We start from the raw sequence: 17,953 nt of genomic DNA on the forward strand, positions 1-17,953 counted from the left end.
GCCCAATTCCAGACAGAATGAGGGAAACCCCCGGTGGATTACCTCCTCTCACAGTAGCTGGATATGTGCATGAGTGAGCTTTATGGCTTTGCTCATTCACTCACTTAATCATAAGTCAAACTTAGAGCAAAACAAGAGTAATGCATGTGGTAATGCATCACAGCCCTGCGGCTTACCAACCCAGCCTGGCGGAGATATGCAGGCTCAGAGGAGTGCACTTTTCCAGTTAATATTTTGCCCCACTGTTGAGTGTGGGGCTCTTAACTGATTTTGTGGTACAAATATACTCGTACCCCCCAGCTATGGGACGTTATCTGCCAGCTACGTAGGTACATGTTTGTACCTCCGCATACTGTATATACAATGGTTGAGCCCCACGGCATAAAATTGATCCGATTGCTATGGCAACGCCCCGTCATCTCCAGCTATGGGACGTCAAGTCTGACCACCATCTACCTCGGTTTTTCCCACACACCAACAGGATTTTCAAACCTCCATAAATCGGAATTTTGGAGAGCTGTCCTTGGTGGATCTTTTGCCATCCACAGCTAGCGGCACAGAAAGTGTCAGTCAGTCAGTTCAAAGTCAAATAAACTTTTGTGTAAGAGCTGGCGGAGCTTTCAGTTTTGTCACATGTATAGTGTAGGCCTACTCAGCTCGAAACAAGGATAGGGAAGTGGGTATACAGAATCATTGACTCAGTGTCCCGGGTATATCGGGCTATATGCTGATAAGCAATAGGATTACCTTGGTCTGTCTGTCGACTAATGGCTTCAGTATCATTCACTGATGTTATTAAGGTATACTATCTACTCAAACCCAAAGCTTTCAGTTATACAGTAGTTTCACTTCTTGCTGCATATGGGCCCAAATGGACTGAAATGACTGGAGGCCTGTAGCACCCATAGTCACTGGGCTGTATTTTGCGTGTCTTAAGTACCAGGTCTTATTCCCTAACTTGAGTAAACTAAAGACCTGGAGGCGTGACCAATGCTCTTTGGCCACTCAGAATAGCCAAATGGCACTTAAGACACGCAAAATACAGCCCTATAGTGAGCAAATGCTTTGAGAAACTCGTCAGAGATGATCAACAACACATTGCCCAACCACACTCGACCATCTATAGTTTGCTTATCGCCAGAACAGATCCACGGATGACGCGATCGCCACAGCTCTCCATACCACCCTCTCTCACCTGGAGAGAGAAAAGTCACATGATGTGAGAATGCTATTCATAGCTCAGTGTTTAATACCATTCTTCTTCTTCCCCCGACCAATCAGATACATGAACGAACTGATAAGAACCAAACCGAAACCGGGCAAAGGAAAACGCTAGCCCCCCACCCCTCGCCCTCGGCGCTCCTATCATGATCAATCTTTGCACACTTCTAAACTAAATTTGCTGTATATATGGAACATAGCCTCAATTGCACCTTGTACCTAAATTGTGTTGTATATGGAACATAACCTACTGTGAAGCTGTTCACAAAAAGTTTACCTAACTTTGCTACTACAGGGAAAACATGCACATGCATGTACACATTATGTTACTATTATTTTTACACTTTGATTGCTCTTTCTTGCACTCTTTATTCTTGTTTGCTGTGGTTTTGTTGTTTTTGAATGTTATGCTATCTATGCTGCTGCATTGTCTGTAAGGAAGCCAAAACAAAAATATGTTTTATTTTTATGTACCTGTACACAAGATTTAAAGGTATATTCAGTGATTTCACTTAATTCAAATATCACTTATTTTTTTGTTTTGTTGTGATAATCCTCCCTACTATCGAGTGTGCTGGCCATATAAGGAGTTCCTCCCTGTCCCCAGTTAACCCCTGGGGGTCAAAAAACCTTAGGTTTTGTTTTTGACTCTCTATCCTGATTGGACGAAAGGCTGGGTCCCACAGCCAAAAACTAAACCTAAGGTCTTTTGAGTGAAATCACTGAATATACCTTTAACAATAAAGTACAACCATGACCTTGACCTTGACCTTAGTATAGCGCCAAAGTCCTGACGCAAGATTCGCTCATCCCCTGGTTCACGGATGTTTTTCTCTATGGAGAATAACATGGGGTCATCTTAAATCGTCTCCTATAAGAATTGTGGGCCAAAAATGAGTCATGCAGTCATTCATATTTTATACAGTCTGTCGCGTGATCTTGCATATATTAAGGCTCGTCATGCCAACTGTCAGTTGTTGACAGGAACAGTCTGGGTGGCTATACTGCACTTCCAGTTCTCCTTGTTTATTCCAAACATTTACGAGACAAATGGTTTGAATGCCACCACCACCACCACCACTGAGAGAGCTTAAGAAGACTCTTTATAGTAGCCCCTCTAGTGGCAGGGCTTTAATACTGATGGATAAGTTGAAGGCCATCGGTTTGATAGTACATCAATGGGCTGGATGAGAACAGGCAGCACACTAGGGCCTGTACTGTTCCTGGTGTACATAAACGACATGCCATCAGACTTGTACCATCAGAACAGGTTTTCAATTCAGGATCTCGACTATGCATTCACCTCTGCAGATGTCAAACTGCAGATGTCTCAAAACAAACTGGTCAGAGAACTCACCTAACGCCTGCTCATTATTCTAGGGTGGGATGGCTCAGGGTAGAGGACTCTGTAAAGTGTAAAATGTTTCCACCCCATGTAGGGGGGGGGGGATCTAGAAACAAAGCCTACAGGTGGATGCTGGGGTGGCGGTGCGATTTGCAAAAACTTCATGAGCAGCAGGTTAGCAGCAAGCGAGGCAGGGAGACAGCAGCAGCGAGCAGGTAGGCAGAGAAGTTTAAAACAATACTATAAAACAATAACTCTGAGATGTCCAGCAACAGTAAAACAATTCTACTCTGCGTATGAATCTCCACATTTGTCTGTCTTATTATTTAAGCTCACAAACAGAAGAGTCCTATCAGCAATTAACAGACAGGCTGTTTGTGGTCACTAGTGTGGAATGTTTGCCTGGACTGGTTTCAGCCTACTGATGGAAATAATGAAATAGGAGAACGTGTATATAAAAGACAAAGCCTGGAGAGGTATAGTGTGTGTATATGTGGACTTTGTTCACAGTTTATTGATTTTCTTTGTTGTTAGAAAGTGTTGCCAAAACATCATGCCATGTAAACACTACTGTATATAAAATAAATTGCATCAAGGCTGCATGTGATTCTGCAGGTTATTTGTTGTTGCTCCTTTGGCTGTTATCATGCACATGGAGAAAGTGATATAGAATCTCATGAAATCATATGCTGTAGGCTTACTAGGCTACGGTATATAAGCGGGACTGACTCCATGGCCAATAAAACATGCAGAACATACTGTACTGATTTAGCAGACACGTTTTCAAACATCTGACACATGCTGAGCACGTCCTCCGATCCTAAACCAACCCGGGTGGTGTTTCACAACACCGCTCTCCTCAGTGGTGGAAAGTAACTAAGTACATTTACTCAAGTACTGTACTTTAGTATCATTTTGAGGTGCTTTTTTTATTTCACATTTTCAGTGGCCTTGTGGTTAGAGTGTCCACCCTGGGACTGGGAGGTCAGGGTTCGATCCTGGGTATAGGGTCATACCAGAGATTCAGAGAAATGGGACGCAGTGCCTCCCTGTTTGGCACTCAGCATCAAGGGATGGATTGGAGGTCCTATGACATACTAGCATCATGTCCAGGGATTGTACTTGTACATTATGTCCAGGGGGTGTACTTGTACATTATGTCCAGGAGGTGTACTTGTACATTATGTCCAGGGGGTGTATTTGTACATCAAGCTGCCTCACGCTACAGAAACAGGAGCTATATGCTCCTGACCTATCATCCTATGGGCCTCATGGCTCGGCAAGGCTTCATTACTTTACTTTACAGAGGCAAACATTTTACTTTTACTCCACTATTATTTCAATCCATTAGATACTATAGTTACTTTTTGATTATTACAAAACATGAATTAACCACTTCAGCCCTATATACTTCGGCTATTTTTTAAAGATGAATACATTTTATACATTTAAAAACTTGTGAAATGGGACATTCTGCGTATTGAGTACTTTTACTTTTGGGAAATTTGCTATATTTTGATGCCGATACTTTGTACTTTTACTCTGGTACATTTTGAACAACGGACTTTCACTTGTAACAGAGTATTTGTATTTCTACATTGCCGTATTGATACTTTTACTAAAGTAAAACATGTGAGTACCCGCGACACACTGTCATGCTGAATTACCAGCCGGGGTGCCTGGACCGCTAGGCCGGCCCAGGCCAACATGTGAGTTCTCGATAGGTGTGAACAGAGTGCCGTGCTCATCTGCTGCAAATCACAAAGAAAAACATCCAGAGACATGATTATGTAGGTTGCCCAGAGATACAGGTTTATGGCAAAAGACAAATGGCGGTGAAACAATGGAATGCCCCCCCCCCCTCTATCAGTAAAGGACAAAGGACTGAAGCTATAGTGCAGTATGTACTGTGTGTACCAGTACTACACTATAAGAGACCGGGTCAAGATCAACTATTGTGCCGTGAAAAGCATTCATTGTGTTTCCAGGGGAGAACAATGCAGAATGGAGATGAAACCTTTATTGAGATCTCTACAGGATTTATGCAATGCACATGGGTGGATATAAATACTGAGATTACAAGTAAATGAGTAGAAAATGCTTTTTTTTTTTTCTTCTTTCCTTTTTTTTGAGGGCCTCCTATGCCCAGCTTTGTGTGTTAGTGTGTACCCCATATCGATGATTTGATTGGCTGAGCAATGTGTGTACCCCATAGCAATGATTTGATATTGGCTGAGCATGGAATGTGATGTATGATGATAAGAGCGCCCCTCAGTGGTGCAACCATAGGAGTGCAGCCGTGCAGCTTTGTCTGTCAGACAGACAGACAGACAGACAGACAGGAACCAAGACACTAAACTATCTGCAATGTCGCATGGATGACTGTTGCATTGCACATCCCTCGTCAAACAATGTCCTTTCTCTTTTTCTTGGTGCTTGCATGATAGAAGGTTTTTCTGTAAAGGTCTTCACAGACTGTGTTTTAAAACCTGTTTTAAAACCATCCTATGCCAGCGGCAAATATGACTACATATATATATATATTGTTATACAGAGCTGCTGAGCTAATAAATAATAATAAATAATAAAAGTAGCACAGTTTTCCCAATTCAGAGATGAAGTATAAAATACCAGTGCTGTGCTCATTTGTGGTCTCAGCTGTTCCAGGACCACACACCATGAAGTCAAGATACGTTTCAAGACTAGATTTTCTGGCCCATGATTTAGAGTTGGGGAGAGAAGGATGTGTACGAGTCGACTGTACATGCATGCGGGTGTGTGTGTGTGTGTGTGTGTGTGTGTGTGTGTGTGTGTGTGTGTGTGTGTGTGTGTGTGTGTGTGTGTGTGTGCAGTGTGTGTGTGTGTGTGTGTGTGTGTGTGTGTGTGTGTGTGTGTGTGTGAGGGTGTGTGTGTGTGAGGGTGTGTGTGTGTGTGTGTGTGTGTGTGTGTGTGTGTGTGTGTGTGCGTGCGTGTGTGCGTGTGTGCGTGTGTGTGTGTGTGTGTGTGTGTGTGTGTGTGTGTGTGTGTGTGTGTGTGTGTGTGTGTGTGCTGACTCTGAGACTGTCAGAGTCTCTGAGGACATAATAACCCCCTCTGAGCTACAGTGACCTACAGTGATGAATTGAACAATGTGGACCCTGTTGTAAACAAGTGTAATGCTTAATTGGGTCGTCCACTCACAGTTGACAGTCTTTGTATTGAGTTTGTGCTTAAAATGTACTGTAAATTCTACAAACTGTTAATAAATATTTCAATCAATCAATCAATCAATCAGTGGACATACTCACCTGTTGACATATACGGGTGCCCTGTTGGATATGTTCCAACATTGACAACATTGGACTGGACTTAAACTCCAGGAGCTGACCACTCTGTTTCCCATTCATTTATAAGGAACACTGCAATCAATGAGGACTTTATCACCTTTACAGTAAAAGTCAGGTTACAGATCCTTCTCACCAGACTCAACCTTTCCCTCTGGTTTCCCTCGACCCATGCTCATCATCGCTTGCATCACATCACAAGGTTTGTTACAGAAACCATGTCACACATTCTGAATGGCTGCTATGCCTATAAAGGGCGTTATATAGCACGCCACGACAGAATAGTTGATCTCATGGATTTTACATAATCTCATAACAAAGGACATATCTAATCATTCTGTGAGAATGTACAAACATTCCTGTGTCCTGTGTCAAACCATCCATGTTTCAACACTGTACTGAAAATCCTGAAATCTTAGCACATCTCTCTGCTAATACACCAGAGGTTGTTGTTGTTAATGAAGGGAACAGATCAGTTTCCAGTCTTGAAGTGACCTGCACCTTTAATTCTAGCTTAGAAGAAGCCTTTATCTCTAGGTCTCATTCTCCAGTCCTGGCTGCTATTTTGTCGCTCACCCTGAATATTCCGGCATACAGATTATCGTTGGTACTCTTGCTGATGTTGAGCACTACACGTAACATTCTGGTGTAGCACCCGCCTAGAGCCTTCTGTAGAGTTGGCTTCAGGGTCCAGCATTCACTGCCGTATAGGAGAACAGAATCTACCGTCGCGTAGAAGAAGCTGTGTTTGATTTGTCGTGGGAAGGTTGGAGTTCCATACACTGGCCATGCCATTCAGGGCCCTCCATGCAAGTGCCTTCCTCACTTTTAGATCTTTATGACCAAAGTCATTAAATACCAGCCGCTCCTCCAGACCATCACAGAGCTATAGGCTACAGGTGCAATCTACTTGTGTTTATCTTTGGCAGCATAGGACATGTACATACTGTAGGTTGGTTGTATGAGGCTTCCAAAACTTGCCTTGGTATGCCAAAAAAGCAACTAAACAGCTTGCGAAATTCTGTTCAATCCTTTCTACTATTGGTACCTGCCAAATATGACACTGTTACTTGTTACAGAGCTGTTCCCCATGGGGGGGGGCTGTTATTGTATATCTATCTCTCTGCTCTTAATGTTTAATGATGGTGTTTAATTGTGCCAAGCAGGGAGAGAAATGTAGCAGAGCTGAACACCAAGATAAAATAAATATATGAACACTTGTAATCCTCTTTTTCTTTTGGAAATCTTTTTCTTTTCGTTTTATAACAGTATGTGTGTCAAGTCACAGATTCATAGAAACATTCGATTTTAGTATCAGTGACTGTGGGGTAAACAAACGTACTGTATAAATCACAGAGATCGTGGGCAGACATATTAAGAAGACTGTTATTGTGCAAAACATGGCCCTTCAAGACAAAAACACTTGTAATTCTCATTCTATAATAAATATTGGTTAAAGTGAGTTATCTGACTGAACTCTGGGGTTAGGTCAATTTATCAGGATTCTTTGAAAGCTGAGCATGATGAATCGAGCATCACAGAGAAGAGAAGCACAGCTTGCAGTTGCATAGTAAAACAGTATATACACAATTTCTCAGCAAGTTTTCAGACTCAAAAATAATAAAAGAATCCCAAAATGTTGGTGAAACAAAATGAAATCTAAGCTTGCTTTACCATGCATGTCCTACAACTCTCAAGGTTCCAGCAACTCTTGAATGACATGAGGAAAGAAAATCTGGAAAACCTATGTTTAGGCTATATATCAGTGGTTATTTTTCATGTCAAGAACCCCCAAATGATATGTATTTGACCGCAGATCTCAAACTATTTTGTTCCAGGGACCCCCAGAAGCAAAGATTTGAGTTAAAAATGTTCACGTTAAATATACATGATATATATTAGGCTATATATTCAAAGAGATCGGCAAATAGATCGGCACAAAGTGGCACGCTTGTATATCTGCTATTTTTGAATAACCAAAGTAGCCTATAAAATAATGGTTATTGGTTAAACTCTAAAATGACACTGTATACGGTTTCATAAGATATCAGGCCCATTAGGTAAAGAGCAGGAACAACACAGCCAAACATTTATAAGAATAATACTCTTTATGTATTGATCACTTTTGACTCGAAGATGTTACACTACTGCTGATTTAGACTCAAGTGAATACTTTAACAAAATCCAACAAATCTGGAAATGTGAAAATATGCATATACAGCATATAAACCTGGACAGTATTTTATAAATAATTACAAAAGCTCTCTCTGATACTAATCACATTATTCTATATCTGCACTATTACACATAAAGACACTATTACAAGTATAGGCATTACTAATGTACGTGACACACACAGCTGTAATTGACTGGTGTAATACTGCCCTCTACAGGGCAAGAATGACTACACAAGTTAAATGAAGATTACTCTGGAAAATTACAGACAGATTAAGACAGTTGAAAGTAAAACAAAACAAAAATGAAAAAAGAAAGAAAATAAAAAAGCAATGAAATGAAAAAAGTATTTTAAACTTCTTCATCTGTGCCTAATCCTTTCATATCTATTCATTGTACAATCACTCACAATGCAAATAAAATACTAAAGTGCTCGGTCACTGATATTCCATATTACTAACTTTAATGAGACAATGTGGTCAGAATGAGTCCATTCACAGCAGAACCCATGAAAATTGAAATTGTTTACTGGGGCCTTCCGGTCGGGTCTAGTTAGATGGGTTTTTGGGAGTGGAACGTGTCCCCTCTTTGCTGCCACTGTACACACAGTAAATGTAAGTGTCGAGTCAACTCTGAAAGTCAAAATGGACCCTGGGTCAATTTCTGAATGAAAACTCCTGGAATTTCAATGTGTGTACTAGTTTGTCGAATGGCCAACAAAGCAATGGCCTTGGCTTGGAGTCTGACATCCGTCAAAGTGCCACAAATCCCTCTCAGGCTACCACCACGGTACCAAAGTGCAGCCTGAGCTGTTCCAGAAACATGAAGGTCAGAACTGTGTGAGGGATGAGGCGGATAGCAGCTGGAACGAGACCCTTCATGGACACACAAATAGTGAAGTTAGAGCTTTACATTTTTCAGAGGAATATTGAAAGCAAATAAAATGAGAACAGAACATGTGTTTAACAATGAAAGGGATTATTTATTTGGAACATTATAATCATCTCATTAATAGAGCACCAGAGTCTGACATAATTTACGCATCCTACATGGGTTACGTTTTTCCCCCCATTCTGAATTCTCATAGATATCTTTAATATAGTCATATAAGAACTGTGTTCCAAAGCCTGGCGGTTTACGACAGCAAAAACATTAACCGCTGCCAAATTAATATATATTTCACCAGAAACAGAAAGTATCAAATATGAGTGACTGGGGCGGCGGTGGCTCAGGGGTAGAGTGCCTGGATGGTAACCGTAAGGTTGCCAGTTCGAACCCGGGCTCCCCCAGAGTTACTGTCGAAGTGTCCTTGAGCAAGACACTGAACCCCTAATTGCTCCCGATGTGCTAGTTGGTGCCTTGCATGGTTTCCTCTGCCATCGGTGTATGAATGTGTGTGTGAATGGGTGAATGTAATGCACAATCTCTGTAAAGCGCCTTGGATAAAGGCGCTATATAAATGCACCATTTACCATTTACCCCTCCTCGACAATAGTGGCAGGACAATTTGTTTATTTTTTAACCACAATTCATATATGAGACGATTCTAAGATGACCCATAGTCCCATACTCCATAGAGAAATGACTTCCGTGACCCAGGGGATGAGTAAGTGACGTCAGGACTTTGGTGTTAGATTCTACCTTATAGAACGCCCTGGGACCCAGCTTTGCCGTTTCTGTCAGGCAGTGAAAAACACCCTGAAACCAAAATAAAGAAATAAGCAGAAGCTGGGGAATGTTAACCTGTGTAGTTCTCTAGTTAGTGCCAGCAATTAAACATTTATGCCTGAGCAAAGACGAGCTGAAACCACAGTGATCACCTAAGAAGGAACGCTAATAAATCATAAAACATGGAAGCAGACACAGTAGACATGATACGCTTGTTGTAACATTTCGGTAACACTTCCTATGAAGTCCATGTCTATAATGCATTATAAATATACTTATACGACATTACAATGCATTATAAATGATCTGCTTATATAATAACACTGTATAATTATAATACTTAAAGACGGGTCAGAAAACAGACTCACCCTGTATTCTTCTGGTGAATTCATCATTCTAGTTTTAACAACATCCAGTGGTTGGCACAGGATGGTTGTACAGGCCCCCTGTGTAGAAAAAGGGGATAAGAAAGCTTTTTTTTTTTTTTTGAATATTCTGTTTTTTATTTTCAATTTTTCACAAAATACACAAAACACCCGTCCACAGCCCTCCCCCCTCCCCACATACAAACCCACATACATAGAATACAACAGTTAAAGCATAATAACAATAATAATATTATACAAAAAACGTGAAAAACAAACAAAAAACTAAACTAAACAAAACAAAACAAGAGACAAATCTACTATACACTAGAAATTTGTTTCCGGTAGCAGTCGATCCAGACTGAGATAGCTATAACAATACTGATACAGGTAAGAACAAAGTCTCCATGTAATTCAAATAGGGCTGCCAAATCTTCAAAAATTTCTCAAAACCCCTTGAACTTCTCAAAGTATATGTAATCTTCTCAAGAGGGACACAACTGTTCAATTCTGAGAACCATCTTGCGATAGGTGGGGGGGAATAAGAAAGCTTTTGACATTGATTCGTACTGTTGAAGTGTACTGTATCAAGACCATGATGGTGGGAAGTCATTTACTCACCGCAAAGACACTGGCCAAGAAGTGTGTGAGGATGTTGTCCTCCATGTAGCTAGTGGCCAGAACCAGCTGTTTGGACTGGTCATAACAAGCCAGCTGCAAGGACACAACAACAGAACCACTGCCTTAGATCTAGAGCCTGTAGATCTAAGGAAAGTGGTTCATAAACCCTCCAAAATAAATAAATAATCATATTTGGGGACCCACCCACCACCCTGACAAGCACTTGGAATGGCCCCCTGGAATTCAGGCATTACATTTTGTGTGACTCAGTTCCACGGATAAATATTGTGAAAATAGCAGAGCTACAAGCTCTGCACAACACCTCGCCTTGTGGTTTTTTGTGCCTCTTTCTTATTATTATTTGACAATTTGGCCATTTTTTGAGCGGTGCCTTCGCTCCATTACGGAGCTTTGTGTGTCCCTATGTACTGTATGTATTATGTATGTATTATGTATGTATGTATGTATTATGTATGTATGTATTATGTATGTATTATGTATGTATGTATTATGTATGTATGTATGTATGTATGTATGTATGTATGTATGTATGTATGTATGTATGTATGTATGTATTATGTATGTATGTATGTATGTATGTATGTATGTATGTATGTGCGTCCCAGCACAGATGAGCACGGAGAGCTGCAACGCGATAACTGTCATTCCTCTACCGTTTCGGACGCGGGAAGGCTCGCCGGAACAGGCTCGCTCCCCTGGCCGTTCCTGAGGGTCCGGATGTTCCGGGGACCCTCCGGGGACACCCACACGGTAACTGTCATTTCTCGACCATATCCTCACCTGTCCCACAGTGACGAGAGAACCTCTACTAGAAGCCATCGTGGCTCCAGAGAACAGTTTTTTCAATCCATCTGGAATAAAATGGTCCAGTGGTTATGCTATATTGTCAGAAGATCAAAATCTAAACGCCTTCTAAAATCCTAATCTAAGTTTTCTGGAAAAACCTCATCTGTTCTCCTCTGTTACTTTTCAGGACTCAAATTCAGAAACAGAAAAAGAGAAAAATATAAATTCAAATTCAAAAGCATCAAAAGTAGCAGCTATAATAGAGGCTGAATCATTGTTTTTATAGATTACTTTTTTTATATCAGTGTATTTATAGAACCAAAGACATACGGAGCCACTTTCAACCTAGCATCCCTACTTTGGCCATGTACAATTGCATTAGTGAAAATAGCAGATCTACAAGCTCACAATAGCATCTACAATGCATCATGTTGTGAGCTTGTAGATGGTCCTGGACTATTTTTTAACTGTGAATGTGAAGATTCAAAGCTTCTGCCTGACAGCAGCAACGATATTCTGTTGTTTTTATGGTGACATTAGGTTAGGCGTCCTTAAATTAATCTTACCTTTGCTCCAAACTCGAAACAGTCCATCTAGTGCATGCGCATAACTGGTGGGACAAAACTCACAATGTGCTGATTTGCATACAAATATACAATATTCCTTTCATGAATGGGACTGTAAAACATTTCAAACTATGCGTAATACATGTGGACTAATGTTTCCAAATACTCACTTTCTCCTGAGCTCCACTGGCAACTTGACGTCATTCTGCATGCTGGACATAAATAAGTCAAATGAAAAGCATTTGATGTAAAGTGTTAAATGTAGCCTAACTGTCACTGAACAAACTAATACAAATACATTAATGAGACGTGAGTCAATTGAATTAGAAATACATTACTAGCAGGGCTATAATACAATACAGGTAGTTTTTTATTGCTATCTGTTGTTGTGGTATTGCTGCAACAGCAGTATAAAATCATAGCCCAGTCAGACAATATTATAATACTGATAACAAAAAAAAGAAGAAATCCACAAAACACTTACACCAAATGATTCATTCTATTATGCTTTTTAAATCTTGCCTTTTAATACCATTTTAAGACTATGTAAAGCACTTTGAATTGCCATTGTGTATGAAATTTGCTATTACAAATGAAATTGCCATGGCCAGTTGGCCAGTTGATCATCGATCACTGATCTGTTCAATACTTCCACAGAGAAGAAGAGGTTATGTACAATTTATCTCAAAACACGGTGTTACCACATAACTCACCGGACATTTATCATGTCAGCTGGCGTCCCAATGAAACCTCCTGCGAAACCTGCGGGACAAGATTACACGCATCGTCAACACAGCCATCAGACATGACAAGACCTAAACGAAGTGAAGAAGGTACCTGTAGCCTATGCAGCGTCAGATACCTGCAGAGGCCCCTAGCAGGACCTTCTGATAAAAAGGCATGTCGCCTTTGTTCTGGCAGCTCTGCATATCCCTCACGGTCTCATAAATGGCAAACCGAGACAGAGAATATGTCATCTAGATCGGAAAGGAGAAGCAGCCATTTTAAACAAATTGTTTTTTCAAGGGATAAACATTGATTGACTGGATTTATGCAACTGAAATAATATGGTTGCTAAATTGCCCATGTGCCACGTGCATGTTCATTCACCTGCCGACAAAGGGCCGCACTCAGACCGTTGTAGAGGGCAAAGTATCCCTCTCTCCTCACAACGCTCACCACCATCCCACTCATCCTCATCCTCACCTCCTGCTGTGTCTGTAAGTGCACCTAAAATAAAAAAGCACACCAGTGTGAACCAAGTGGTGCAACTCCCGTCGTCCAGCAGGTGGCAGCCATGTCACATACTTCTCTCGTTCCAATTTCACATGCGCACACCACTCATGCTCACACACACAGGTCACAGGTACACAAACACGTACATGGACTTTGCAAGCTGGATGTAGAAGTGGTTGCACCACTTAAAAACCACATACAAGTGAATCCAAGCAATGACACAGAAGATAGGCCTACTGCGCACAACGGCGGTGGCTCAAGGGTAGAGTGGCTGGGTAGGTAACCGGCAACCGCAAGGTTGTCAGTTCGAACCCGGGCTCCCCCTAGAGTTAGGTGCTATTTACACGAGGATGGTGTTCATAAAAAATGGCAAAATAAAGTACCGTTTAGGGCTGTCATTTAGACGAGAACGGTGTTCTCAGGAGGTGAAAACGCATCGAAGTGAAACCGCCTCCCAGAGTGGAAATCATTCAGAACACCGTTTCCTATGGTCTCCATATAAACAGGCAAAACGGTGAATCCGCAAAACTTATGACATCATGGCTCATGTTGGCTCACAGCGCATATGTTTATTACATTGATGCAGAGCCATATCATTATGATATAATGGAGTTCCTGAACAAGCCTCCCTCCTCGCCTACAAAGTGCTGCTCATCAGCGATGTTGAATGTAAAACCATGATGTAAATAAAAAGCCTTGTGATAGACGGCAGCCGCGGCAGCAGCGTTTATGTAGCCTATGTATTATAAAATATATACCATCCCGTGGCGCGCCCAGAGCCGTGTTGCGCAGGCTTGCGTGAAGGTTTCTTCTTCTTGTACGTGGGTGACCTGTCTATTTGGCAGCCCGTTATCGCCACCTAGCGACAGTATAGCATAATAGCACATCATATCATGACGTGTGCATTCTCGTGTAAAGGGTAAGAAAAAATGAGAACGCAACGGGACTTTGACGTGTTATATGGAGATGGTCGCCGTCTAAAAGAGGCCTTAGTGTCCTTGAGCAAGACTCTGAAGTCTGAACCCCTAATTGCTCCTGATGTGCTGGTTGGTGCCTTGCATGGTTTCCGCCGCCATCGGTGTATGAATGTGCGTGTGAATGTAAAGCGCCATCTCTGTAAAGCGCCTTGGATAAAGGCGCTATATAAATGCACCATTTTAAGGCTCAAGGGAACAAACGGGGCAATCCCACTGACTGACACATCTGTACTATTCACACACACACACACACACACACACACACACACACACACACACACACACACACACACACACACACACACACACGCACACACGGTGTATACCTGCTTACCACCTCACTGACATGTAAGGTAGCTTTCTAGGCCATGCCTATATGTGTATGTATGTGTGTGTATTGTAAATCGCTCTGGATTAAGAGCGTCTGCTAAATGCCTAAATTGTAAATTGTAAATTGTATGACCATGAACTGTTCTGTATAGCCTACTAATTTTACTGGAGAGTTTACATTCTTTTTTTTTTTTTTTCTTGTTTTATTACATTTTCTCATTTTATTATTGTTGTAATGTTATCGTGTGTATGACTGTATGTATAGTTTGCTTTTGTTTTGTTTTTTGTTGTTTGTCACTGTTCTTATTCAATTTAAACAAAAGTTCTACACAAGGTCAAATAAGGACTCTCTAAACACACCTGGCCTGGGCATAAGGCATGAATTGAACAAGGTGGACCCTGTTGTAAACAAGTGTAATGCTTAATTGGGTCGTCCACTCACAGTTAACAGTCTCTGTATTGAGTTTGTGCTTGAAATGTACTGTAAATTCTGCAAACTGTTAATAAATATTTCAATCAATCAATCAATCAATGGACCCATGATTTGTGTATAGTCATCAACACTGTCAACACATCCGCCTACATCACGGATAAATATTGTTTTGATTGATTGATTGAAATATTTATTAACAGTTTGTAGAATTTACAGTACATTTTAAGCACAAACTCAATACAAAGACTGTTAACTGTGAGTGGACGACCCAATTAAGCATTACACTTGTTTACAACAGGGTCCACCATGTTCAATTCATCAAAACATTTAGAGACATACAAACATTTAGAGACATACAAATAGACATTTCTATGTAGCAAAAGAACAGAACAGGAATTCATCATATAGGAAGCAAAAAAGGGAAAAGATACATTTGTAGAAATCTCAGGTAGCGAGGAACAGCTGGAATATGAAATTACCACGTTATTTATTTATTGCATAAATATAAATATAGGCCCCAGAAGGTCTTAAGAAGGTCATTGAAGTCAAAGATTAGGCAGCTAGATTGAAACATTGGAAAATGGAAACTATATGTTGGCGACTCCGTGGCTTCATAATCTGAAAGGTTATGGTTACTCAGTGGTTATAGGTGGCCTACTTTAAAATGCGTTCGTTTTTTACCTTGATCAAATCCAATGGGTGTGTTAGACATGCGGCTGCGCTAGAGGCAACTCCGCCAAAATACCAGCGGGAGATGCGCTTCTCTTGCATTGTGATGGAAGTTGAACTTGAAATTAACTTTCATTCAAAGTCGAACAGATCCGAAGAACGCGTCGCGTCTTGACTCCTACTGTGTCTGTGTCGTCCGTCCACTTCCGGCCTCCTCGCATAGCGTTGTTGTGGTTCCACTCCAATGCTGTTGTTGCTGATCGCTGGCCATGTTCATCATTATATCACATACATGAATCATGATGGACAAAATGATTGAAAATAAGGGTAGCCTTAGCCTGTTACTTTATTGTAAAAGTGAATTCAAAATTGCTTTCTCAAGTAGCCTTCCAATGCCACTTGCGTGCTGCTCCAGTGGTGGTGTGTGTGTCAGATCAACTCCGTCTCCATGGTGCCAAGAAAGGGGTGCAGCTGGTAGGCCCCAAGTGCCTACGTGACAGATACAAAAATAGTAAAGCCAGCCAGCCTTAACCCTTAAGTAGGCTATACTGCTGTAGTTTTGTGAATGTGGTACGCCACGCCGCAGCTGCCAAAGTCAGTAGGCTGAAACACCGTAGGCATCTCAGTAGTATAGTATCATACTTCAGAATGCCTAAGTTACTGCACTATAGCCTATTCACCTCAACTGCAGGTCATAGGTCAGGTCAGAGAGTTTACTTTGGGGAAATGCAGAGAAAAGACAAAGTGTGTAAGCAGTAAGCACTGCCAAGTTGCCAACACTGTCCCACTCAGGATTACTATTCCAAAGTTTCTCATAACTATAGTGCATAACAGATTCTTGAAAATAGAATTGTTGACCTTGCAGATCTGCTATTTTCACTGTATTTTGGACAATTTTGATAATAACATGCCCAGAATAGACAGCAAGTTGAAAGTGGTTCAGGCATGACATCATGACTTTAAATAGGCAGTCATGTGTGAATGGGGGAGTTTGGCACAAATATGTGTTGACATGGTCTTGAAGCAGGGAACTGCACGTCATGATAGAAACATACGATACTATATAGTATTAGTAACTGGATACTGCACTCTGAGCAATGCCATCTGAAGGGTTGACAGTAGCTACACCGTCCAACCAGGGGTCATCAATGTGTCCATACACGGACAAATGTACGTGGCACATTTTTGATTTTACGTAACATTATGTTCTTATTTTTGTCCAGGATTTCTTCAGAATATACATGACACTGATTTACTCATATATAATATAACCCTATGTACAGATACTGTATGTCACATTAGTCCAACAGCCCATTGGTTCTCACCCTCATATGTTCATAACTCTACTATACATAATGGTTCCATTTGTACACTCTCAGAGTTACAGACCTCTAATGGTCCATTTCGGACGACCTTCAAACAATCCTCTACCCACTTTGAGCTTTGAGAAACACAGCACTGTCTAGTAGTATTATCCCATTCTGACCTGAGATCAGATTCATACGAGGTTTCCGCCGGACACACACTGGTCTGATGAACCCATTCTGACCTGAGATCAGATTCTAAAAATGTCAGTAGTTCTTCGATTTTTTCAAAAATAGCAGACCTACAAGCTCGTATCGCGCCACTCGGTGGCGCGATATGAGCTTGTAGGTCTGCTATTTTTAAATAGCTAAAGCATAACATGATGCTGACACCAAAATGGGTCCACCACAACCCTACATCCAACACCAACACACAACACAAACATGAGACTAAACTCCTTTTCATTACAATTCATCTAAGTAAACAAATTAGGCAATCAGGCAATATTAATGCTATTGATGCAGTAGGGAGTATAGGGAGATACATCACAACCTATCATTTAGCCCTGTACTGTACACTCTCAGAGTTTAATGATATTAAAATGACCACAGCCCCTTCTTTCTATACTGCAAATTGTTTTTCCTTTTTCTAACCCTGTATATATATCTGTACCCATGCTATACAAACTGTTAATACAATAATCAATGAATCAGGTACAACTGTTGAGCAATTACATTCTGCATGGTGGGCTACCAACATGAGACAAAATTACAATATATTTATTTCATCATAACCACAGCAATGTTATATTTACGTTCCTTCTCTACAGCTTAAATCAAATGGAAAGTAGTTTCCAAAGTGGGTTATGGGCTAAATGATAGTTTGTACTGTACACTCTCAGAGTTTAATGAT

General features: G+C 41.0%; 1 protein-coding gene across 1 annotated transcript; it reads right to left on the reverse strand.

Moving 5' to 3' along the window:
• Positions 1 to 7,901: 7,901 nt before the first annotated feature.
• Positions 7,902 to 16,154, reverse strand: LOC310869511 (mitochondrial dicarboxylate carrier-like). The gene is made up of 11 exons (XM_083780284.1): positions 15,749 to 16,154; positions 13,202 to 13,321; positions 12,954 to 13,068; positions 12,805 to 12,853; positions 12,262 to 12,303; positions 12,092 to 12,135; positions 11,520 to 11,590; positions 10,719 to 10,811; positions 10,101 to 10,178; positions 9,706 to 9,762; positions 7,902 to 8,939 (listed from the first exon to the last, which is right to left on the reverse strand). Exons 1-11 carry the CDS (start codon positions 15,836 to 15,838, stop codon positions 8,838 to 8,840), a joined length of 861 nt encoding a protein of 286 aa, XP_083636410.1. The 5' UTR covers positions 15,839 to 16,154; the 3' UTR covers positions 7,902 to 8,837.
• Between the last annotated feature and the right edge of the window lie 1,799 nt (positions 16,155 to 17,953).

Source organism: Protomyctophum parallelum (genome assembly GCF_964188405.1).
Source record: "Protomyctophum parallelum genome assembly, chromosome: 13".
Taxonomy (NCBI): Eukaryota; Metazoa; Chordata; class Actinopteri; order Myctophiformes; family Myctophidae; genus Protomyctophum; species Protomyctophum parallelum.